Genomic DNA, 23,081 nt, shown 5'->3' on the forward strand with positions numbered 1-23,081 from the left:
TGATATTTATGCCTTCCCTCAGAAGGAGTGGGGAATGATATGGAATTAAAATAATGATTGTAAAATTATTATTTTCTACAGCATACTGGACTTTTTAAAATAATTTGGCAAATCATAAAAATATGCACAAACTTAAAAATATGCACAAACTTATTTTTGTGATCATAACAAAAATAATTATTTATGCAAAGAGATTTTTTTTTCCTTAACATCTAGAAAAGTATGTGTCATAGAAATAGGTGTGCATAGGTATCACACAACTGCAATTTAATCGTTTCCATTGAACTAGTATACAGATTTCAACTTTCCTACTTAGTTTTCTGTTTTAAAATCAAGTTATTGATGTTACTATTATGAAATAGAAACTATTAAAAATTCTGTTGATATAAGGTGAAAAGTTTTAACCACATTTAACCTAAAATTAGTACTGTAATAACTAGCATTTTACAGACAGAGGTGAAGGCTAAAAAGAATCTTTTACTAAGTATAATAAATGAAAATTACAATGTGTGAGAATAAAATCCATATGATGGATAATTCCTATTTAGCAGTGGCACACCCGCAGATCTGGAAGCAGCTGAGGGAGTACTCAATCCCCAGATCAACATCTCCCAGATCATAATCAGCTAAGGAATTTAAAAAAATAAAATAAAAATGCATGTGCCAGCCCTAGCCCCAGAGATGTGTTTTCAACTTGTGTGCAGTATCAGTATGCCTTGAAAGCTTCCCAGACATTTTTAAGTACAGCCTTCTTAAGAAACATGGAGGCTGAAACCACCGAGGTGTCATGACTTAGCCCAATTGGACAATTGGATAGTGTGTGTCACAGGGGTGGGGACAAGCACACCTGCTCCCACCCCTGTCCCCACTGTCACACTGAGGCCTGTTCCCTCTCATACTTAAAAGATACATTTCTAAAACTGACACCAAATGTGCATTTCCTGTAGGCATCTTAGCAAGTCTGCAGAGTCAAAATTATATAAAAGACAGTCTTTCGGCATTTCTGGTAAAGACCTCAGCCTTTCAAGAGAGTCCTGCATTTCCCATAGTTGCTGATACTTGGTACCTTAAGTCCCCTGGGAGAATGAGGCAGCAGTATCTGCACCTTGCTTTGGTCTCCTTTGAGACAGGTAGCCTCTGTGATGTGTGTTTGTGCCAGAAGCTGAAGTCTGGTCTAAAACAGGAGCCACAGCAGCCCAGTGAGCACTGCCCATCGGTCTGAGGCATCATATGCATCCTGGTCATAATTCACAACCAGTGGTTGATTTGGAAGGATGAGAAATGCCTGCACCTTCTTCTCAGGGCTGGACCCTCCACAGCATGTGTTTTCTCAGATGTTCAGGCATACTTCGTTTCATTGCGCTTCACAAATGTTGAGTGTTACACGTTGAAGGCAAGACCCTCCACCAGCAAAAAGATTATGACTCGCTTTGCTGTGGTGGTCTGGAGCCCAGTCCACAGTATCTCTGAGGTATGCCAGTACCTTTCTCTTGGTCACCGTTTGTTTCAAGCACAGGTTCACATTCTGAGGGACTAAGACAGGACCAGCCCTGCAGGTTGGGCTGTGCCACTTCCTTCCCTGTGTCCTTGTGCTCTCCCTGCCTACTGTCACATCCAGGGGCCTAGAAATAAATATGCAAATCTTAACTTCATGGTATATGAAATTATGTTCAGTTTTGTAACAGAGGAGAGTTAGACTGGAGAGTTTGTCATAACATGACTTAATAGAATTCAGGAGAACTCCCATCTATTCCACTTTGCAGAAACTTGGTGAGCAGCTGAGGGGCCTGAGGGCAGCATGAAGGAGGCCAGGGAGATAAGCATGTAATTCCTGCCTCACCTGCTCCCAGCCTAGTGCACAGACCCCAGGCTCTCCCGAACACAAGAATGTACTAGGATGCCAGAAAAGTCCAGTCCTGACGTGGTCCTCATTGCATTTCAACTATAATTCTGTGGACACGGAGTTTTGCAAGGCTTCGGGCTAAAAGAATAAAATGTCACTTATTTGGTAAAATAAGAAAGAACAGACCATTCTATATACTACTTATATATTCTGGTGTGTTTTTCTGTTTGTTTGTTTGTTTGTTTTTCCATAATACATGTGTTTGTTTTAGATTCCTTTCCTTTGTTTTTATCATGGCTTAACTATGGCTCTTTTCCTATCTGTACCCCACCCACATACCTGCAGAAAAGGACAGGGGCGGCCTGATTGGGCAATATTTGGGAGACTTACAGAACACAATGAGACTATTTTATTCAAAGAGAAATTTCTCGATTGGACCGAACTGAAGAGACCGAATGAGAAGAATGCCAGTGAACTGGCTCAGCAGAAGGTATTCCGGGTGGCCAGGCCTCAAACCTCAGGGCTTGGTTTGGGTCCCAACAAAAGAGGCCTGAAAGCTAAGACTTCCCAGGATTTATCTACTAGTAGAACAGCAAACCAGTTTCCTACTATATTCCAACTGGAAGAGTGAAAATAGCCTTGTTTGTACCTTTGGGTTTATGGGTGTCCTGCTCACTGTGGTGGGGTAGGTATTCAGGCCTCCCCGAGTCTTTCCCATTAATGCAGCCTTTCCCTAGTGCAGTCCAGTGCCTTGGGACAGAGTGTGAAAGCTGTGCTCTTGCACTGTCCAGTTAACCATGAAGCAGCACAGAGTGCGAGACAAAACTGCTGGAAAAATAGGCAACTGATCAGACATTTTATGTTCCCTGTAGGAAGATCCTAGGGCTGACGTCAAGCCATATGATGTGACCCGGATGGTGCCAGTGCCCCAGACGACAGCTGGCACTGTGCTGGACGGGGTGAACGTGGGCCGTGGCTATGGCCTAGTGGAAGGGGATGACCGCAGGCACTTTGAGATTGCCAGTGTCTCCGTGGATGTCTGGCATATCCTCGAGTTCGACTACAGCAGGCTCCCCAAACAGAGCATTGGGCAGTTCCACGAAGGGGACGCCTATGTGGTCAAGTGGAAGTATATGGTGAGCACTGCAGGTTAGTGACGTACATTTTCTTCAAGCTAAGACAGGCCCCGCCCCCACTCCGAGGCCAGGAGCCCCAGGGCTGCTGGAGCCGACTCCCTGTGCACCATGTCTCACGCTGGCTGCGGGGGTGCAGCACGCCAGCATACTCATTCGCTCTGAGAACCAGTTAGTAACCCTGTAGATGTATTCCTAACAGCCCAGTACTGCTAACATCGGGATTTTTCCTTACAGAGATGAAACTTGCACGTTGGGATTTTTCCAGGAACCTCATTCTAGCCAAGTGATCATCTGCCTCCACATGACATTTGACATGTGGATAGATGCTGCTTAAATTAAAGTAGTTAAGTAAAGCATTTGTGAATGATTTAGAACTGAAACCAAATGTTGTTGGTAACATAATAGCAAATACATTCACAAAAAATAATGTATTAAAAATGAAAGAAGCTATTTCTGAGGGAGGACAGTGAGTGGACTCTGGAGAGACTCCCTTTTCTTTGCCAAAAAGTAGCCTTATCTATGTTATGCTCAGTGTCTGTCCTCCCTACCCATTCAGTGGGGAGTTTATGTCACAGTTCTGATTTTGAGATTCAACTACAGAAGAATTGATTCACCTCCTTACGGTCCCCTTTGCCTCCACATGGTTTGCTGATTAAATACCTGTAGACTTAGAACCATTTGATTTCTTTCCTAATTTATCAAAAATAAAGCTATTAATCAACTGCACAGCATTTACTGTTTGTTAGAGATTTTATAGGGAACAAGTCAATATTTCAGACCCTGCCTTCAAGAAGAATCTGTACTAATAAAAGGGTAATATGCTAATTAGAATGGATTGACTATACATCTTACGGATGTCATTCCGGATGTCCTTCCTGACAAAGCCAGGGCCGATTGCCTGCGGAAGCCTGGGTCCCAGGTGCAGGATTTGAGCCAGAGGCGGTTAGGGGCAATTAGACAGGCAGGGGAGTGGTTAGGGTCAAGCAGACAAGCAGTTAAGAGCCAGTGGTCCCAGATTGTGAGAGGGTGCAGGCTGGGCTGAGGGGCCCCTTCCCACCCCTCCATGCACAAATTTCATGCACTGGGCCTCTAGTCTATATATAAAAACCTAAGCAACTGTTACGACTGGACAACTGACCGATAGCTGTTATGCACACTAGCCACCAGGGGGCAGATGCTGAATGCAGGAGCTGCCCCCTGGTGGTCAGTGAGCTCTCATAGTCAACCTCCCATGGTCCCGCCTGACAGCCCAAATCGGCCCCATGGGGACTGGGTGAAACAGCCCCAATCAGCCCCAATTGCCAGCTAGGCCAAGGGACCCCACCTGTGCATGAATCCATGCATGGGACCTCTAGTATGTTATAAATGATGAGAGAGTTCTGTCCCCTGAGATGGCAACTGCCTGCAGTGGGAAGGCAGAACAGGAGGCTGTGCAGGGTTGTGCCAAGCACTTGGCTGCAGGTGCTGGGGCCCAGCACACAGGTACATACTGGGGCTTTACCTTAGGCTCCAGCTGAGTGTCTGCTCAGTGAGCTCATAGGATGTGTTCTGTGCTTGTGCTCGTTTTTCCGATAAGGAGCAGGACACAAAATTAAGTAACTCACCTGGAGTCACACAGCTAGGAGAGAGTGGAGCTGGGCACTGAAACCATGTTCCCTTTCATAAGGAGGCCTTGTCACTTAGAGGGAAGGTCAGGGGCTCTGAAGCCATATGGCTTGGGTCTTCTCTCAGGCCCTCCATACTAGCTCTACAAGTTGGGTAAAGTTACTTCACCTCTCTGAGCCTCAGTTTTCTCACCTGGAAAATAGAGATTATAACACTCAACTCATACAATATTATAGTCTGGTATGTATAATGTTTAGAATGTGCCTTGCAGGAAATAATCATCCTTGACATTCTCAACAGCAATGGCATAATTACTGCCTTTAACGTGAAGATGAGATAATGCCGATTTACCCAAAACAATAGCAACTCCCAAGAGTCACTGTGCAGAATTGGCAAACTGAAGTAATAACCTGTGCTGCTGGCTGGCCATAAAGACAATAGGAGGGAATTTAGTAGGGAAGAAACTACTCAGCTCTGGGTGTGGAACAGGGAACTTTAAGGAATAACCTTTGAAGACATACATAGTTCTTGTTCTTAAACACAAGAGGGACCATTCACTAGTTTTATTAAAGGAGACCAAGAGGCTCTACAGTGTAAAATTGAGGCATTTCCTTACTTGAGCTGTTGGCTATAAAAAAAAAAAAAAGTAATAGCAAGTGAATGAATGAATGAATGAATGAATGAAATGAGATGAAAATAAATGTAAGATTTGAGGTCTTCATAGACTATTTATGTGGAGGCCCCTAAGAAATAATGATTCCAGCCAGGCAAGTACTTTCTGTATTCCTTCCAAATAGACAATGTGTTCCTCTCACAGCCAGATCCAGCAGTATCTTTATGAGCAAAGTTATAGCTTTGAAGAAGTCCAGCTTCAGAGAATTAAGTTAGAGCAGGGAGCATTCAGATTCCAGACCGTCCCTCTGAAAGCAAAAAAGCATAGACCAATGGCATTTGCAGTCACATGTGGTCCTCCTAGAAGCACGGGCCCTTTGCTGACTGCTAGTCCAGCTCCTCATCAATCATGTCCCACAAGGGCTGCACCTGCAAACAGGGTCTGAACTCGGAGCTCAGGATGCTAGGACATGCTCAGCAGAAAGCAGCAGTACAGTCACCTTCTTACTGGACAACGGCCACCCAGCACAGGCACGCAGAGCTCAGCTCCTTGGGGTCCACAGAAGGCAGCCTCGAAGCCTCGGTGGGTCAGTGCCCTGCTCTAGTGACCTCCTCAGGAGCTGCAGGGCATGGCTCTTGTCCCCGAAGGTCAGGAAACAAGCTGCTTGGGGTACCCAGTGCTGTTGGGTCAGGCCACATGGAGCATGATACAGGGAGGGTTCCTGTAAGTAGCAATCAGTAAGGGGATTCTGCTCTAGACCCTTGACCATGAGAGTTCATACCTCAGTTTTCTATTTCTCCTAAATACAACTGCTGCTAATGAACTTACTCTGGAAAGTATTTTGATGACATTAACACTTTAAATTAGGCATTTGATGGCTGTAATGATTCTATTCTAGTTCATAAGTTCTTACTAATAAAAGCTCAATATTTCCTTTGCTAAAATTAAAAATAAATAAATGAGTTAAAAATTAAGTTGTATATAGGATTACATTTGGATATGTTGGAGAAAGTTTCAAGAAAAATTAGTGGAAAAACTGTTTTAAAAAATACAATTCCATTTTAGACACAGACACTCAAGTCCATTTTAGAAGGTTAGGGTGCAAGCAATGGTTATTGAGCATGACTACTATATATTTACACAATGTACTTCATGCTAACAAACCCCAAGATAGTTATCAACTGCTGTGACCTATTGTAAGCATATCTTTTCCCTATAATCAGGTTAACACAACTAAATTTCACTATGTTGAAAGTTGCTAATCAAAGGTAAACCTTTATTCTTATCCAAGTCAGCATAAATTTCAATCAGGTGCCTTCCAACTTAATTGTGGACACTTATAAACTGTTCATTGATAGTTGCTATTTCACTTTCCCACTAAAAATACACAGGCTTGACCAGTTGAGGTATACAGTAGATGGCACTGAAGATAGTGCTTAGTCAAAATACATTAAGAATTATAATCCTTTATGAACTGTTATAGAGTACTTTGCTAATGGGCCAAAAAAACAAACAAAATAAATAAATATGGCTTCTGACCTCTTACGATCTTAAATAAGTTTTTTTCTTATCTTCAAACCTCAGGACACATGTGATTTAGTAATTGGGATTGGAGCTGAGAAAAATCAAGGTAATATAGAGCAAAGAGTACAGTTACCAACATTAATTTTTAACGGGTGTTAAAATCACTGGCATCCTGAGGCCACTTACTAGGCCACTGGGCATTTTAGTAAAGAGCTTTGTGTCCTGACCTTACTCAGCCTAAAAGACTCTGCCTTCTGGGTCATCCTCATTCAGGCCTCCACTCACCCACCTTTGCTGAAAGGCCTTCCTTCCACAGGCAGTCCACGAGCATTCACCCTGGCCCTGCCTGTTTTCCTCGTCGCTACCACTGTCTCAGAGTATCTTGCTCATCTGTTTGTTTATTAGAACAAAAGCAAAGAAGGTGTCTATCCTGCTCATCTTTGAGGTCTGAAATACTATTCAAAACCACCACTTGACCAATTAATTTTCTGTGACTGTTCTTCAGTGAGATCTGCCTTCTGTGGGCTGCTGATAAGTAGGCGAATGCCTGCGAGGAGCCAGACAGTAAGGATAACCAGCACTTACTAGTAATCCTGGCTATAGCCCCGGTGACAGATTTTTAAATCCCAGATTGTTTGATGTAAGTGATATGTCAGCAATTTATCTCTTCTATTTCTAACAGAACTTTGAGACATCAAAGTGTGTTTTTTCTACTAGAATAGTTTTAACAGACTAAATATTTTCCTTTGTGCTTAAAGCTGGCCCAGCTGTTGTTTTCAATATCTCTACAAACAAATCATTTTATTTATTTATTTATTTATTTATTCATTTATTTATTTATTTATTTTAGAGTTTTGTTCTTTTGCTATGGAGAACCTGGTACTGAATTCTTTTTTTTTTTTTTTTAATATATTTTATTTATTTTTCCCAGAGAGGAAGGGAGAGGGATAGATAGCTAGAAACATCGATGAGAGAGAATCATCGGCCAGCTGCCTCCTGCATCGGGGATGTGCCCGCAACCAATGTACATGCCCTTGACCGGAATCAAACCTGGGACCTTTCAGTCTGTAGACCGACGCTCTATCCACTGAGCCAAACCGGTTTCGGTTCTACCAGCAAATCTTTTGCCAAAGAGTGGTATAATTAGGAAATCGTGCCTGCATCTTTGGGAGCTGTAGGTCCTGCTGTGGCATCACCACTTCCTCTATCACCTGGGAGTGTGTGCACCTTCCTCTGGTTGGCAGGTGCTGTCTTAGGGCATCAAGATCACTTCCCTCCAGCTGAAGTTGCAGGACCTGTTAGCTGGAAGAGGTGATTTTTCTCTTGTCCGGCAGTATGATTTACTTTCCCTCCAGTGATGAATGATTTCTCCTCAGCTTTGGTGCCCAAAAGCTATTTCTCTCCTGCTTTTCCTCAGAGAGCCTTGCACTTGCCCTTCTTTTGTCTTATCAGCTGCTCACCCCGCCCTCTGCTGTTCTGTGTTTGCAGTGGGGAGCCGGCAGAAGGCGGAGCACTCCGTAAGGGTGGCTGGCAGAGAGAAGTGTGTCTACTTCTTCTGGCAAGGCCGGCAGTCCACCGTGAGTGAGAAGGGCACGTCAGCTCTGATGACAGTGGAGCTGGATGAAGAAAGGGGAGCCCAGGTACGTCCTGGGGAGTGCTTCCCCAGACACGAGAGAGCTGGCCCAGCATGTGTCGCCTGGTCCCCTAATGACCGGATTCTAATGAACAAAGACAACTCACCCAACACACTTTTAGTCCTGGCCTGGCTTCTCCAGACTTTGGGCTGCACCTCATTTTTCTCCCCGACCACTGGGCCAGGAAGGCCCATCTGTTATAACATGGTCTTCAACAAAATGTATCTGCAAATAGCAGATGCTAGATGTTTACAAAGCCTTGGTTTTCAGGAGTAGTAACTGTCTGTTGTTAAGCTGGCTCTGGGTTTTAATGGTGAAGAAGACCTGGACAGATAAGGTCTCTTTCAAGTTTGTGGGGCAAGACAGAAAATAAGTCAGTCAACAAAACAACTCTATAGTTTTTCATAGCAGCAAATCCAGAAAATAAGGACAAAAGGCTAATAAGTGTGTGTGTGTTTTAAGTTTCCTCCTAACTAGTCATCAAGGAAAAGGACATAATAAAATAAGAAGATGCTATTTTCCATTTCTAAACTTGGTAGATATTTTTTTAAGTCTGGATCAGCGCTGGCAAGAGCTCTGTGGGTGAGGACCTCACATGCTTCTGCTGGAAGTGTAACTGGAAGCAGCCATCCTGAAAACAGCTTTGGCTCAAGAACCTTAAATGTTCATAAGCTTTAATCAGTTATTCCACTTACACAAATGCACCCTAAGGAGATAGCAGAGATTAATGTAAAAACTAATGTTTCCAACATCTGCGTTCCTTAGACTGGCTCGAGTTGTTTTTCCAGACCAGGCCAGATAGCATCACCCCAGGCTCCCCACCACCCGTGGCTACATTCCCAGCAGCCTGGCCGTGGTCTCCCAGCACCCTCACGGGCAGCCCTGCACATCTCTCCAATCGTTCCTGTTCTTGCACAAGTCCCGACTGCGCTGGTCTTCTTGCTGCTCCTCAAAGCCTCTTCCTGCCCACCCAGGGCCTGTGCACTCTGACCCCTGGATCTGTATGTAACTCTGCCCATACGATTCAGGTTATGCTCTTAGCTCTGATGATTCGGGTTTATGTTCCAATGTGCAATTTTTTTCATAGCACTTACTGCTATGTAAAACCACATGTTTGTTTTATTGACTTATCTGCCTTTTCCCACAAGCTTGAAAGAGACCATATCTGTCCTGGTCTTCCTCCCCGATATAGCCCAGAGCCAGCTTAACAAGGGGCAGATACTACTGCTACTGAAAACCAAGGTTATGTAAACATTCTTTCTAGGGTTTGGATTACCTGTGCCTTAGGTTCCATCCTTCAATACCAGTAATTAAGAGCTGGCTCTGGGTGCAGGTATTTTTACTATCTTGGATGAACAGTGAACAATAGCAGGAGGAGGGAGAACAGGGAGGCATTTTCTCCAAATGCAGAGCACTACTCACTCAGCCTTCTAGATTCCTGAGATCCAATCCTCTTCTGCTGTGATCTATATTTTACCCATAGTCGTTAGTGACCGTTGCTTTTTCATCTATTTGTAATAATGAGTAATTTCAACTGCCGCTTTTTTTTTTTTTTTTTTTTTTGGAAAGCCCATGAATGAATGCCCTCAAAGTCATCTTTAGAGTTTTAATCTATCGGTTGAAGCATGTCATTTTTTTTATCAATCCAACAGATGGAAAAATCACTTTAGGCATATAAAACACTGCCACAAAATGGCATTTAATTATGCAAAATGGGCCCTGAGGTTGACAAATTAACTCATGGTAAGAAATGCTTCCTACCTTCAGTGTTCCTGACTGCCAGACTCAATAAACACTTTCCTCTTTAAGGGAAAATGTCTTGCCAAAGTAAGCGTGAGTTGACTCAACCCTGACGCTATTATGGGGCAGCTAACACCTGGCGGGAGACAGTGCGTCACCAGGCCAGGGAGGCCGTGGGTGGTGGACACAGGCTCTGATCAGACTCTCGCAAATGTGACAAAAGAGACAGTCCTTTCCCCCAGGATTACTCAGTTGGTGATTAGTCATCCTCATTGCTCAGAGGTGTACTGTGTTAAAAATGTGTTTAAATCAATCATGTTACATTTATATCACAAAATACTATTTATATATCAAAATTCATGTTTTAAAAAATGTTCAATAACAGACAAACTTTAAATGGAAAAAAATCAGGGTAGAAAGCAACATGAAACAATAATCATATTTTTGTTTGGAAAAAACAACAACAAATACCTGAAAAATACTTTGAAAGTAAAGTTATACGCTAGATTTTTAATAGTGGTTATCTTTAAATAATAGTATTGTCACTGGCTTTTGTTCCTGCGTCTTGTATTTTTTCACGTTTTCTACAATAGGGTATATAATTAGTATGCCTTTGGAAAGCCAGTGCAGGTTACTTATTTTAATGTGTTTAACTTGGAAGGTCCAGGTTCTTCAGGGAAAGGAGCCCCCCTGTTTCCTGCAGTGTTTCCAAGGGGGGATGGTGGTACACTCCGGAAGAAGGGAAGAAGAGGAAGAAAATGCACAAAGTGAGTCACTTTTACTGTTCGACTTGGATTTTTCCCCCTCTCCTGGAAGGTGTTTTTATAGGCGTGGAGGTTTAGAGTAAGTCTCTCCTCATATGGCCATGCTTTACCACCAAAAGCCACCTGATGTCTGCCTCATAAAGCATCTTTATGGGCTCTCACTCTCCCAACCCCATGGGTAGACCCTGCATCCAGCATTGTGTGCTGGAGGCTGCAAAATTACTTCACCTTATACAGAATCCTCACACTGACTCTCTCTTTAAAAAATAAATAAATAAATAAATAAATAAATAAATAAAGCAATCAGTGGATGTCTATTATAAATTACAAAATTTTTATTGGCCACCATCCAAAAAACCCCAATATAACATAAAATAAATCCTTAGCTTAAGAGGTTTTTTATATATGCCGATTCTTACTTAGGCATTTATAAATTTTGTGAAAATGGTGTCTCTGCATCGTAAACTTTTGACAACCTATTCCTAACTCCAAAAGGAAGTGTGTTCTGGGTTGGCAGTGAGATGGCCCATGGCCTCAGTCTGCACCTTCCCTTAAGTCATAGAATGGAATTTGCTCTTGACTGGGGAAGAGGGCCCCCAAAGGCCAGTCTCCTTGTGCAGCATACCTCCTAACCCTGTGCCGCTCGTGCCCCCTACAGGTGAGTGGAGGCTGTACTGTGTGCGAGGAGAAGTGCCTATGGAAGGAAATTTGCTGGAAGTGGCCTGTCACTGTAGTAGCTTGAGGTCCAGGACATCCATGGTTGTTCTCAACGTCACTAAAGCCCTCATCTACCTGTGGCATGGATGCAAAGCCCAAGCGCACACGAAGGATGTTGGAAGGACTGCAGCAAACAAAATCAAAGAACAGTGAGTGTTGTGGGTATGAGGGCCTCTTCTGGAAGGGGGGTTACCGGTGGGACTCACCGCCTGAGGCCAGGAAGATTCCCTGGATTCCTAGTGGACATCCCCGTGTGTTCACAGTGACCTCACTATGACCATTGTCAGGGTCTAACATTCCAAGTGGCTCTGCTGCATCTCAGCCAACACTTTCAACTGAGGGATCCTCCCACTTTTTGAGGGTTTGTCTGCCTCAATAAAAGGCAGTGTGAGGGGTGATGAAAAAGACCTCAGCAAGCACTTTGTTTTCTTTATAGGTGTGACTCAGCTGTTGAATTATAAGCCTAAAAGTCATATGTTACTTAAACAGAGCAAATTTTGGATATCTTTTAAGAAGTTCAGGGTTTAATTTTGTCAGAACAGTGGAATATTAAAAAGCACTTAGCTAGTGAGTTTGGAGTAAGATGTGCCTCTGTAAAGAACAACTGTGCTTCTGTATTCTGGAAAGCAGCCTCCTAAAAGAGTTATGGGATCCCTGAGGCAGTTCTCAGACACATCCCACCAGGTGTAGGGTTTTATTCCTCTTCCAGGCAGGTACTGGCATTGACCACTTACACAGAGAAAACATACGGTGCCATAGCATTAAGTGAGGCCCTGAGGAGGGGGCTGTACCGGCCGGTCACCTGTCTGGAGGCAGGCTGCTGCTGGGGGCTCAGCACTTCCTAGCAGCTCATGCAGCATGGACACTGCAACCCGACAAAGAAACTCCAGTGCCCCCAGTCACTCAGGAGATGCCCAGCATTTCCTCAGGGAGAACTTAGAGGACTGTGTCATGTCTGTACAGTAAAATGAGGAGTTTCCCAGGGCCACAAGGTAAAATCCATTCTCTTGGCATCAAAACTTGTGGGCCTGCGTTCCCTGTTACTGCTCTAAACCCACCGCCACACAGAGAGGGACAGGAGGGAAGGTGAACTTTCAACAGGCAGGTGGCTGTGAAGCAAGATGTTTCATCTCAAAACATTACCCTGCAGACCAGGGAGAAGGGAGGGATTATAAATGACATTCTGTTAGGTATTCAAAGGCATTCGTGGCCCATCAGAGTCTTTACATGGAAAGAACAACAACAAAAGAATAAAGAACTCATTCCCTCATTCATTCAACAGCAATCCTTGAGCACCTACTTGGTGCCAAGCAGAGGTTTAGGGACTAGGGACTTGCCGGTGAATAAATCCAAGTTCTGTCCCCATGAAGCTTATGTTCCCACAGGAGAAGACCAGGAATAGCAAATACATATATTACATATAGAAATATATATTCTATTCATTACAAACTACATGTAATTGTACATTCCTCTCTAAGGGCCACACCAACCCATACCCCACAGAGCATGTTTTTATTCATTTGTAAGAATTGACTTAGTTGGAAAGCAGAAGAGAGATGGCGAACTCACCTGTAGATTTAATCTTGAATAATTTTGTGCTGTCAGTACTTCCAAAGCTTAATAAAAATGATTGGTCTTCACACAGATGCCCCCTGGAAGCTGGGCTGCATAGTAGCAGCAAAGTGACCATACACGAGTGTGAGGAAGGCTCCGAGCCTCTGGGATTCTGGGACGCGTTAGGAAGAAGAGATCGGAAAGCCTACGACTGCATGCTTCAAGGTAACATCACCTTCTGTAGCCTCTGGTCAGTGATTTATGCCAATACATATTTATTGAGCTATGTACAGTGCACACGGAATTAAACCTAGGCTAGGTTTAATGGGCCTCATGGGCCTACAACCCAACAAGGCTAAATAATTTGTATAACTAATTATAATGCCAAATAAAAATTCTGTATCGTGAAAGAGGTACAGGTGGAGGAGGTTGAGAATAAATACTTAACATTACTTCTACCAGAAAAAAATCACACCCAGCATTTTTTTACTTGCCTTTACATTTTCTTTGTAGGTTTTTTGTATTGCAATATTTATTTTTATGTTGTCAGTGCATAAATCTCTTCTCCTTTGATTGCTTCTTTTGCAATTATAATTAAAAAGGCTTCTTGACCTCCAAGTGCAGATAAACTCTGCCTATTTTTATACTAATTCCCTTATTATGTTGTGTTTTACATTAATTCTCTAATCCCTCTGAAATTTACTTTGGTACTTATTTTGTCTTCAGCTTTGTTCTCTTTTCTTTCCAAGATCCTGGGAATTTTAACTTCACACCCCGCCTGTTCATCCTCAGCAGTTCCTCTGGGGATTTCTTGGCCACGGAATTCATGTATCCTGCCCGAGCCCCCTCAGTGGTCAATTCCATGCCCTTCCTGCAGGAAGATCTGTATAGTGCACCGCAGCCAGGTATGGCCCCCAGATGGCAATGGTCATGGGAGCAGCAGAAGTTACACCTTCCAAAAAGTATTACCCCTTTTCACTTATTAGGCAATTTATTTGCCAAGTACTCTGCTAGAACATGTTTTATATCATCTCATTTAATCTTCACACCTACCCCCCAAAAAAACTGGCATCCACCACATAGTATAAGAAACTCTGTTACTTAACTCACCCAAATACATCTGTTGGAAAAGGTGAGTACAGCAGTATTGGGCCCTGTGGCCTCATCTCTCCCTTTTATCCCTGAAGCCCCCAGCAGACTTCTGCCTACATCCCTTGGGCTAGAGCTCTGTCACCTAGCCACCCCAGATGCAAGGGAGCCTGGTAAAGCAAGTGGCCAAGGGGCAGGAAGTTGGGAGTATCTGCTGAATTGGGCAAAGAACAGTGTCCACCATACCAAGGCTGCACAGCAGAGCCACGGCTCTCGCCCAAGCTCGGTCTGTTTCTACTAGACCACCACCTCAAGACAGGACCTCTGTGCTCTCATTCTGATCGGGACAGACACAGGCACCGCAGACTGCGCTGTGTTATAGACCTCTCTGCCCTCCCTGTAGTCCAGCCCAAGGTCGGCCTCCCCTGGCTCATGGCTTCTCCCCTTTCCAATAACAAGAGCCTGGAACCACTGGCAGCCCAGGTCACCATGATAAAAGCTTGATGGTGTACAGTCATACTGAGGGATATATCAGCAAGGGTCTTTTAAAAAGGGAGGCCTATCGCTACCCTCTTCATCCTCTGGCTCAGGAAGGGTTACTAACCTCCACTTGGCTTTTTGAGTGTATGAATCCTGAAACATGTGCTCACTCTCGGGGCAAGCTGAGCTAGCAAGTGAGGGCCCTATGCCGTGTGGAGTAAGAGCAGGCTGATGGTTTGATGAAGAGAAAAAGTGAGGAATGCCATTTTTAGAGCTCATTCCTCTCTAAAAGAACCATGAATATACATCACCTGCAAAGCAGTCATACGCAGACTTGAACTCAGGCCCAGGGCAAGCATGAAGTACTCTCCAGGTGTTCATGTTCTTAAGAGATAAATGGTACTAACACCCCTTTAATGGCACGTACATTACCCCTTCCCCTCTTAGCAGCCTCTGGACTCCCAGAGGCCCTTGGGCAGGTCTGCGGTTGAGGAACCAAGGGAGAAGGAACAGAGGAGAGAGGAGGAGAGGGAAGGAAAGCGGCCTGTACCATCAGTGCCACCTCTGCCTAGAGACCCTTCCTCCCTTCCCCCTGGAAGTAACTGCCTAGGGGATCTCCCCCTGCAGAGGCAGCCTGGGGGGAAGCACTTGCTAGGCTGGGGAAGCCTGGCCTGGAAGGAGCTTCTGAGGGTCTGGTCTGTCCTTGCCCTCACAGCGCTTTTTCTTGTGGACAATCACCATGAGGTGTACCTCTGGCAAGGCTGGTGGCCCATCGAGAACAAGATCACCGGTTCTGCCCGCATTCGCTGGGCCTCCGATCGCAAGAGCGCCATGGAGACTGTGCTCCAGTACTGCAGAGGTGAGGCGTCTGAAGGAGGGGGCTGGGCCGGGGCCAGCCAGGTACCCCTGGGGGATAGTGACCAGCATTATTCAGAAGCTAGTGCCCAGCTGGTTGTCTGCAGACTTGGTCGGTATCACAGACCAGGCCTTCCCTTTCTATGTATGCCAGCCTTGATGAAGCCTGGCAGACAGTGATAAAGCCAGTTTTCTTTCTCTTTAACTTTTGAGCCTTATTAATTTTCAGATTCATGTATTCTCAACTGCTAGCATGAATGAGATTTCATTTTTATTTTTTATATTGTGAAGCCATTTAACTTGTTGCCCTGGAGGTTAGAGGCTGCACAGTTGACCCTTGAACAACAAGGTTTGAGCTGCGAGATCCAGTTACACCCAGATTTTTTTCCATAATTATACAGTTGGTCCTTCATATCCGCAGGTTTCATATACAGGAATTCAACTAACTGCTGAACAAAAAGTATTTTCGGTCCACAGTTCGAAATCTGAGGATGGGGAGGGCCAACTGCAGGCATTGTTCTACATCATTTCATTTAAAATAGGAGCCTGAAGCATCGTGGATTATGAGATTTGTGGGGCGTCCTGGAACCAATACTCTATGGATGTTAAGGGGCAACTAAGTTTTGGGGGAGTCAGAAGTTACATGTGTATTTTTTTTTATCCACATGGAGTGTTTATACCTTCAATCCTCTGTGTTGATCAAGGTCATCTACATTGTGGAATGCCCTGGTCTGGTTAGAACTCTCTGCACTCAGGATCACGCTGGCCTCCACCGGACACTATCCACATGCACGGCACACTGTTATGGAGTAGAAAGCTCCCTCACAGGCTGGAAAGCCATGGCAACCGTGTTACCATTCATTATTACTTTTAGTGTGATAGCTAAAAAGAAAGTTCTATAGTCAAATCCTGGTTTTTTATTATACTGTCCATCTAAGATTTATGGACTTTTATATAAACTGAAGATTTCAATAATGAGTGTCTTCTCTGGATTTTAAAGGTTTTATTGATTAGTGTCACTAAGTATTCAATGGATTCTGTTCTTGAAAAGCTCTCTAGTAACCAGTAACTTATTAAACTTCCCACCAAATGTTTAAGCTAAAGTGGCATACAAAATGCTGTCATTGACTGTTTAATTCTCATTGAACTTGACACTGCATTAGGACTACGCTGAATGCAGCAAAAAGAAACAGCCCCACTCAGAAGCACGGAGAGAGGCTTTCTCCCATCCAAGGACACAGACACATTTTGTCATGTTCAGACACTGTAGTCAGATGGGGTACATGCCATTTTATACAGTCGTGTGCATAAAACGAACGTTATGTAAACATCATCCAAGTGTTGTTATGAAATACTCATAACTTTGATTTCAAGTATGAAGTCAAGATATCCATACAAACAAGAAAAGGTTTCAAGGGAAGTCAGAGAGAGACTGGGTCTCCGTGCCCACTTGGGGTCAACTGACACTGGCATTCTGTGTAACCACAGGAAAAAACATCAAGAAGCCACCGCCCAAGTCCTATCTGATCCACGCAGGCCTGGAGCCCCTGACGTTCACTAACATGTTTCCCAGTTGGGAGCACAGAGAGGACATTGCTGAGATCACAGAAATGGTGAGCACACCCCTTCCCTGGGAGGGTGGGTCCCTGCCTGGTGGACTGTGGGTAGACTTTCCCTGGGAAGAAGCATCCCATTGCATTTTCAAAGTGAGAACATGTCTTTTCATTTACATGTTAACCGTCTGTGTGCTTAGAAAGAAGAAAAGCCTAAGGAGAAGCCAATTGAAGTATTTTGGTAATTTTTTACATATAATACTCAAGTTAAAAAACTAAAAAGCAAAGGTGAATTAATTACTTTGAAAATATCCACAAATAAAAGCTGACATCTCTTCACTCTGTTAGCTAAAAATCTAAAGGGCCACATGAGGCACAACAAAGCTCGTGTTTCAGACGTTGACCTTGTATTAAAGGAGATACAGAATAACTCTGAGATGCACTAATATATGCAGATAACTAAGTGAATGAATGTATTATGAGTCACTCCTTATAAGGCACTGCTCACTATCTCAATATTCTTTTATGAGACCACCTGATAGCACATGAGGCATTTATCAGAATCTCTATTGCCAAAAAATATTGTAAATCAGAATGTTATAATTTCCATCTGCACAGAAAAAAAAGGAAGCTTCCTGCAACTATATAGAATGTCTTAATTTCTGAGGTTTTTAACATTGCTAGCAACAGCAGTTCCAATAGTGTTTTGGGTTGGTAGGTCTGTTTTCTTTTTCTTTCTGTGTAGGAAAGCTGTTTTTCCGAGAAGGGCGGAGATGGCATGAGTGCATTTTATAGGAGGTCTGAATAAATTTAAACAAGAAAAGTTCATTGCTGCTTAACACTGGAGGAAGCCTTTCATAGTGTAGGCATCACTGCCAGTGCTACCCTGTCTGTGGCCAAACGGACTTCATTGACACAGGGAGGGCTCATGCAGCCTGCTGTCCAACACAGTCAGGAAGGAGGCTCTGTTTATGATAACTATGTGATCCACCACGTTTTAAAGTTCTAGGAAATAGAGGCACTGTTGCGGCAGTCTTAAGTTCAAGACCATAAATCATGGCCATTCTTTGTATTCATGCTCTGTCACCGGGGCTGGTGGGGGACTGTGCAGTGTCTTGTGCAGGCTGCAGGCTTTCAGACAATGAGCAATTGGCTTCCCACGTCAACAAGTTGCAATAATAATGAACATTCACTGAGAGCTTGGTCTGTGCCAGGAACTGCTCCAATTACTTTACATTGGTTTTTACTTTAATTTCCACAACAGTCTATTGAGATTGATCATATTGTTATCCCCATTTTACCGATAAAGGAACTGAGGCACAGAAACAGGAAGCAGTTTGCCCCAGGTCTTAGGCTCAGGCTGGTTCTGAAACCTGCCTCTCGACCACTATTGCTGCACTGCTGGTCAGTGGTTTTAAAAAAATTTTTTTTTAAACTGCTGGTTTGGTTCAGTGGATAGAGCATCAGCCTGCAGACTGAAGAGTTCTGGGTTTGATTCTAGTCAAGAGCACATGCTGGGCTGTGGGCTCAATCCCCAGTAGGGAGCATGCAGAAGGCAGCCAACTAGTGATTCTTTCTCATCATTGATGTTTCTCTCTCCCTCCCTGTCCCTTCTCTGAAATCAATAAAAATATATTTTAAATAAATATATTATTTTTTTTAAATTCTGATTCAACCGCAGTGTATTCTAGATGCATTTTCTTCCCTTCTTTCTCTATTGTGAATTAAGAAACAGAGCCTGGGTTGGGTAGGGGGAAAGGGGAAGGGTGATTCCTTTTAAGGCTAATTATTTTTAAATATTGTTCGGTAGGCATCATTTTTTGGGTCCTTCTGGTGTTTAGACTTCAAATTTAATAATCTTATGTGATAATTCACTCAAATGATATCCCCTAAGCTTTTCTCTGAGGCAGCCCTGAGACAGGATTTGTTGGACCTTTGAGAGAACTGGGGGCTTTGAGCAATTCCTTTCCACTTTAGAGCCCAGTTTCCCCGTGAGGGAGGGTCTTCAGGCTGGCATGCAGATCAGACAGGCTTGTGTGTCTGCAGGCACATGATAGAGCGTATTTAGATATGGGACACAGAGTTTCTCTGCTCCGTTCTCTTCTCTAGGATACGGAAGTTTCCAATCAGATCACCCTTGTGGAAGACGTGTTAGCCAAGCTCTGTAAAACCATTTATCCTCTGGCTGATCTCCTGGCCAGGCCTCTGCCTGAGGCGGTTGACCCTCTAAAGCTGGAGATTTATCTCACTGATGAGGACTTTGAGGTGAGTGTTCCTTCAGATAGACCAGCAGGAAGCCACTTGGTGGGCTGGTACGGGAGGCCTCTTCCTCCACACATGGGCATTTCTCTCGATTCTTCCAGTTTGCACTAGACATGACAAGAGAGGAATTCAATGCACTGCCCGCCTGGAAGCAGGTGAACCTGAAGAAAGCCAAAGGTCTGTTCTGAGCGGAGAGATGCCGGTGGAACCTGTCGTCACTTTCAATACCATTGGACCAGGAAAGTGGATATTTTTAGTTCCTGTGTTTTAAAACATACTTTTTAATCAGAGATTTCAAAACCTGAAGTTATTAGCTCTACCGCTTGTCCTGTAGCTGTGTATTTTGTAAATGTTTAAGAGAACTCTTTGGAACTCTCTCCGCGATTCAACAGGTAACATTAATAAAATCCGCGGTGCAGCTCAGCGGCACTCCTCAGCCCCTGGCTCCAGCTCAGTGTTGCCGATATTTTTTAAGCAGTTCTCTTTATAAAGTGTTATTTTGATAGTTTATGGATTCTAAAATATATATATATTTATATAAACACCATATAAATCAAATATGTATTTAACAAAGCAGTATGTATTCATTCACTTTTAAGATTTTTTGGGAGGTGTCAGAGTAGATGGAGTTTCTTCTGCCGATACGTATCTTCACCGTGTTCAGAAACGTCTTCTTCGGCATTACATTAGGTCTTACTTCTTCTGAGTGCTGCTTCCGGTGCTAAAACAGACAGAAATGTGCACATACTGGCATGGAATCTGTGCAAGTTCACCTTCTACCTTAATATCTCCCCAACATGTATAGTGCCTTGTTTTTATGTACAGTTTATATACATACAAGTTTGCCCTGCATTTTTTGATGATGGTTTGGAACATTATCTACAATTTTACTCTAAAATAGTAGAAATAAAAAAAACACCTTAATTTCTAATGCCTATTGTTAACATTAAGCATGTCATTTTGCAATCTAGGACTCCAAAATAAAAGCTTCAGAATAAACACAGCAATTAACTAATTGGTTCACACTGAATTCTAAGCATGTTCCTTTCTGAAAAATATGTTTTTTGCAAATGTTAGCCTAGTATCGATATCCCACCATTAAACAGTATTTGTTCTTTTAATTGCGTTTAGGGCAAGATTTTATACAAGGTCATAAGACTAAATAGACAGATATTTCACCTATAAGATTAATTACAAGTACTATGTTAATGGCATATTTTTGTAAATCATCCTTTAACAGAAGCTCTTTACCTACAACTATATCTACATCTCAAATTCAGGATCTCTGTGCCTTTTTAAATATTGAATATATAAGACATTTAGAAAAATTAAAAATGAGCCAGAAAACTCTTCACAGGCTCATATGTTGTTAAAATCCTAGGTCCATAGTTTGAAAAAATTCTATAGACCTACTGTAAGTTGCTACTGCCTTCACTTTGGTTTAACTTTAACATATTGGATGGCATTTGCCTTAAATATGGTCGTTAACCTGTATGCTCTCACCATGGGACTGTAATCTCTAATGGTCCCACCACCTTAAGACTATGTGATACTGAGCAATCACTGATGTATTCTACCTACATTTCCTTTTTAATAAATAAATAAATAAATAAATAAACAAACAAACAAATAAAGGAGTCAATACCAGCTTTCCTGACCTCATTACAGGATTGATGCTTGGTGAGGATCAAATGGAAGCTCCTTAAATATTGTCAAATCCTAGGTACCTGCTGGCATTACTATTATTGTTACTGTAGCTGGCATAGGGAAATTGAAAGTTAAAGAATGGAGTCACACACTTAGAAATTATAAATTAAACCCAAATAAGTGGACTCTTCCAAAGAAATAATTGTAGGAGAGAAAGGAGCTCAGAGTATAGGCCCCATGGATAGTAAGCAATGGGAAATGGAGAAGGACTCAAAGAGCCAGTAGGGTAACCAGTGGAATGTGCAGAAGAAAGGCAGGGCCCCGGCCTGGTGTCTCACTTAATTGGAGAATCGTCCCATATACCAAAAACATTGCAGGCTCGATTTCTGGTCAGGGTGCACTCCTAGGTTGTGGGTTTGATCCCCAGTCAGAACACATGTGAGAAGCAACCAGTTGATCGATGCGCGCTCGCGCGCTCTCTCGCTCGCTCTCTCTCTCTCTCTCTCTCTCTCTCTCTCTCTCTCTCTCTCTCTCTCTCTTCTGTCATCAAGCATATCCTCAGGTGGTGACTTAAAAAAGAAAGGGAGGCAGGGCTGCTATGTCAGTTCAAAGAGGTCACCTGGATCAGTGTATGCATGGAAAGTGACTCAGGTTGCTATAAGAGCTTCCTTTGGAGAGCCTGCCATAGCTATAGATAAGTGTCATCAGCAATAATCATTACCACCAAGTGCTTTCAAATCGTGTATGTCGATTTATATTAAACATTGTCCCTCAGTGCTGTCTATCCATCTGCTTCCCGCCTCTTCTCTAGAAGTAGGGCTTTCCATTTGCATTGCCAGTTCACCTCCTGCCCCTTGTGTGGTTTTTCTGGTCCCTTTCCATTCATAGCTGTGACTTGACCTTTGCACACTGAGAAAGGATCCAGACTAAAACTAGAATTGCTAAATCTGAACAACTTGGCCAAGGATACCGCACCGTTCTCCAGAGCCTCTCAGAAAGCAAACCTCCCTGATGAGCTTTTATTAAACACAGTCAGGCGATTGGTGATTCCATGATTTGAAGCTTTTGAGCAAAAGGGCTTTGCAGAGGGGCACTGATGTTTGGGTTGGGATTGATAACAGAGCTGCAGTGGGACAGACGAGACATTGTGTGTGTTCTGAGGCTTGGAAGGAACCATCTGAATGTGAACAGTTTCCAGAGGAGTGGAGCTGTTGTACCTACTTGTTCCTGGTAGGCAGTGGCCAGGCCGGGGCCAGGGAAAGCCGGCTGGCTCAGGAGACCACTCCTTTCTCTCCTTATTTCAACACTTCATCCCACTCACAGAGCTCCTATTCTGGTAAAAGATGCATTTCAGAAAATCCATTTGGCCTTTTCCTTTTGTTGTTTTTCTTTATTTCTGATTATAAAAGTAACACTTGTGTCTATATAGAGACTTGTGTATGAATGTTCACAGCACCTTATTCATAATAACCCAAACCTGTAAACAACCACTTATCCATCAACTGACAAATGGATAAACAAAATGTGGTAAACTTTAAAACAAATTTCCCAACAGTTAACAGGGGTGGGGAATCTTTTTTCTGCCAAGGGCCATTTGGATATTTACTAATATAATATCATTTGAGATTCATACAAAATTTTCAACTTAAAAATTAGCCTGCTAACCCTGGCTGGTTTGGTTCAGTGATTAAAGCAGGCTGAAGGGTCCTGGCTTCCATTCTGGTCAAAGGCATGTATCTCAGTGGTAGGCTTGATCCCTGCCCCTGTCAAGGCACATGTGAGAGACAACCGATAGATGTATCTCTCTCACATCAATATTTCTCTGTTTCTCTCCCTCCTTTCACTCTCTCTAAAAAAGCAATGGAAAAAATATCCTTGGGTAAGGATTAACCAACAACAACAAAAAAAATTTAGCCAGGTAAATTTGGTCAAACATTTAATTAACTCACTCACCCCTAATGCCTTGGCAGGGCCAGGCCAAATGATTTCACAGGCCTCATACATCCCTCGAGCCAGGCATTCCCCACCCCTGAGTTAGAGGAACAAACTACTAATACATACTGCA

At 43.2% G+C, this 23,081-nt stretch overlaps 1 protein-coding gene across 3 annotated transcripts in view; it reads left to right on the forward strand.

Moving 5' to 3' along the window:
- Positions 1–20,959, forward strand: part of SVIL (supervillin) — a 212,234-nt gene extending 191,275 nt beyond the window's left edge. For all 3 annotated transcript variants that reach the window (XM_045586015.1, XM_045586025.1, XM_036453521.2), the window contains 11 exons: positions 2,189–2,333; positions 2,716–2,992; positions 8,210–8,361; positions 10,757–10,862; positions 11,518–11,725; positions 13,222–13,355; positions 13,880–14,035; positions 15,415–15,558; positions 17,043–17,167; positions 19,217–19,372; positions 19,471–20,959. In XM_045586015.1, the coding sequence (XP_045441971.1) occupies positions 2,189–2,333; positions 2,716–2,992; positions 8,210–8,361; positions 10,757–10,862; positions 11,518–11,725; positions 13,222–13,355; positions 13,880–14,035; positions 15,415–15,558; positions 17,043–17,167; positions 19,217–19,372; positions 19,471–19,557 (1,690 nt within the window). In that variant the 3' untranslated portion in view covers positions 19,558–20,959. The remainder of the gene's footprint in view (positions 1–2,188; positions 2,334–2,715; positions 2,993–8,209; positions 8,362–10,756; positions 10,863–11,517; positions 11,726–13,221; positions 13,356–13,879; positions 14,036–15,414; positions 15,559–17,042; positions 17,168–19,216; positions 19,373–19,470) is intronic.
- Positions 20,960–23,081: the final 2,122 nt, after the last annotated feature.

This window comes from Pipistrellus kuhlii, unplaced genomic scaffold (assembly GCF_014108245.1).
Source record: "Pipistrellus kuhlii isolate mPipKuh1 unplaced genomic scaffold, mPipKuh1.p scaffold_m20_p_1, whole genome shotgun sequence".
In the NCBI taxonomy this organism is placed as follows: Eukaryota; Metazoa; Chordata; class Mammalia; order Chiroptera; family Vespertilionidae; genus Pipistrellus; species Pipistrellus kuhlii.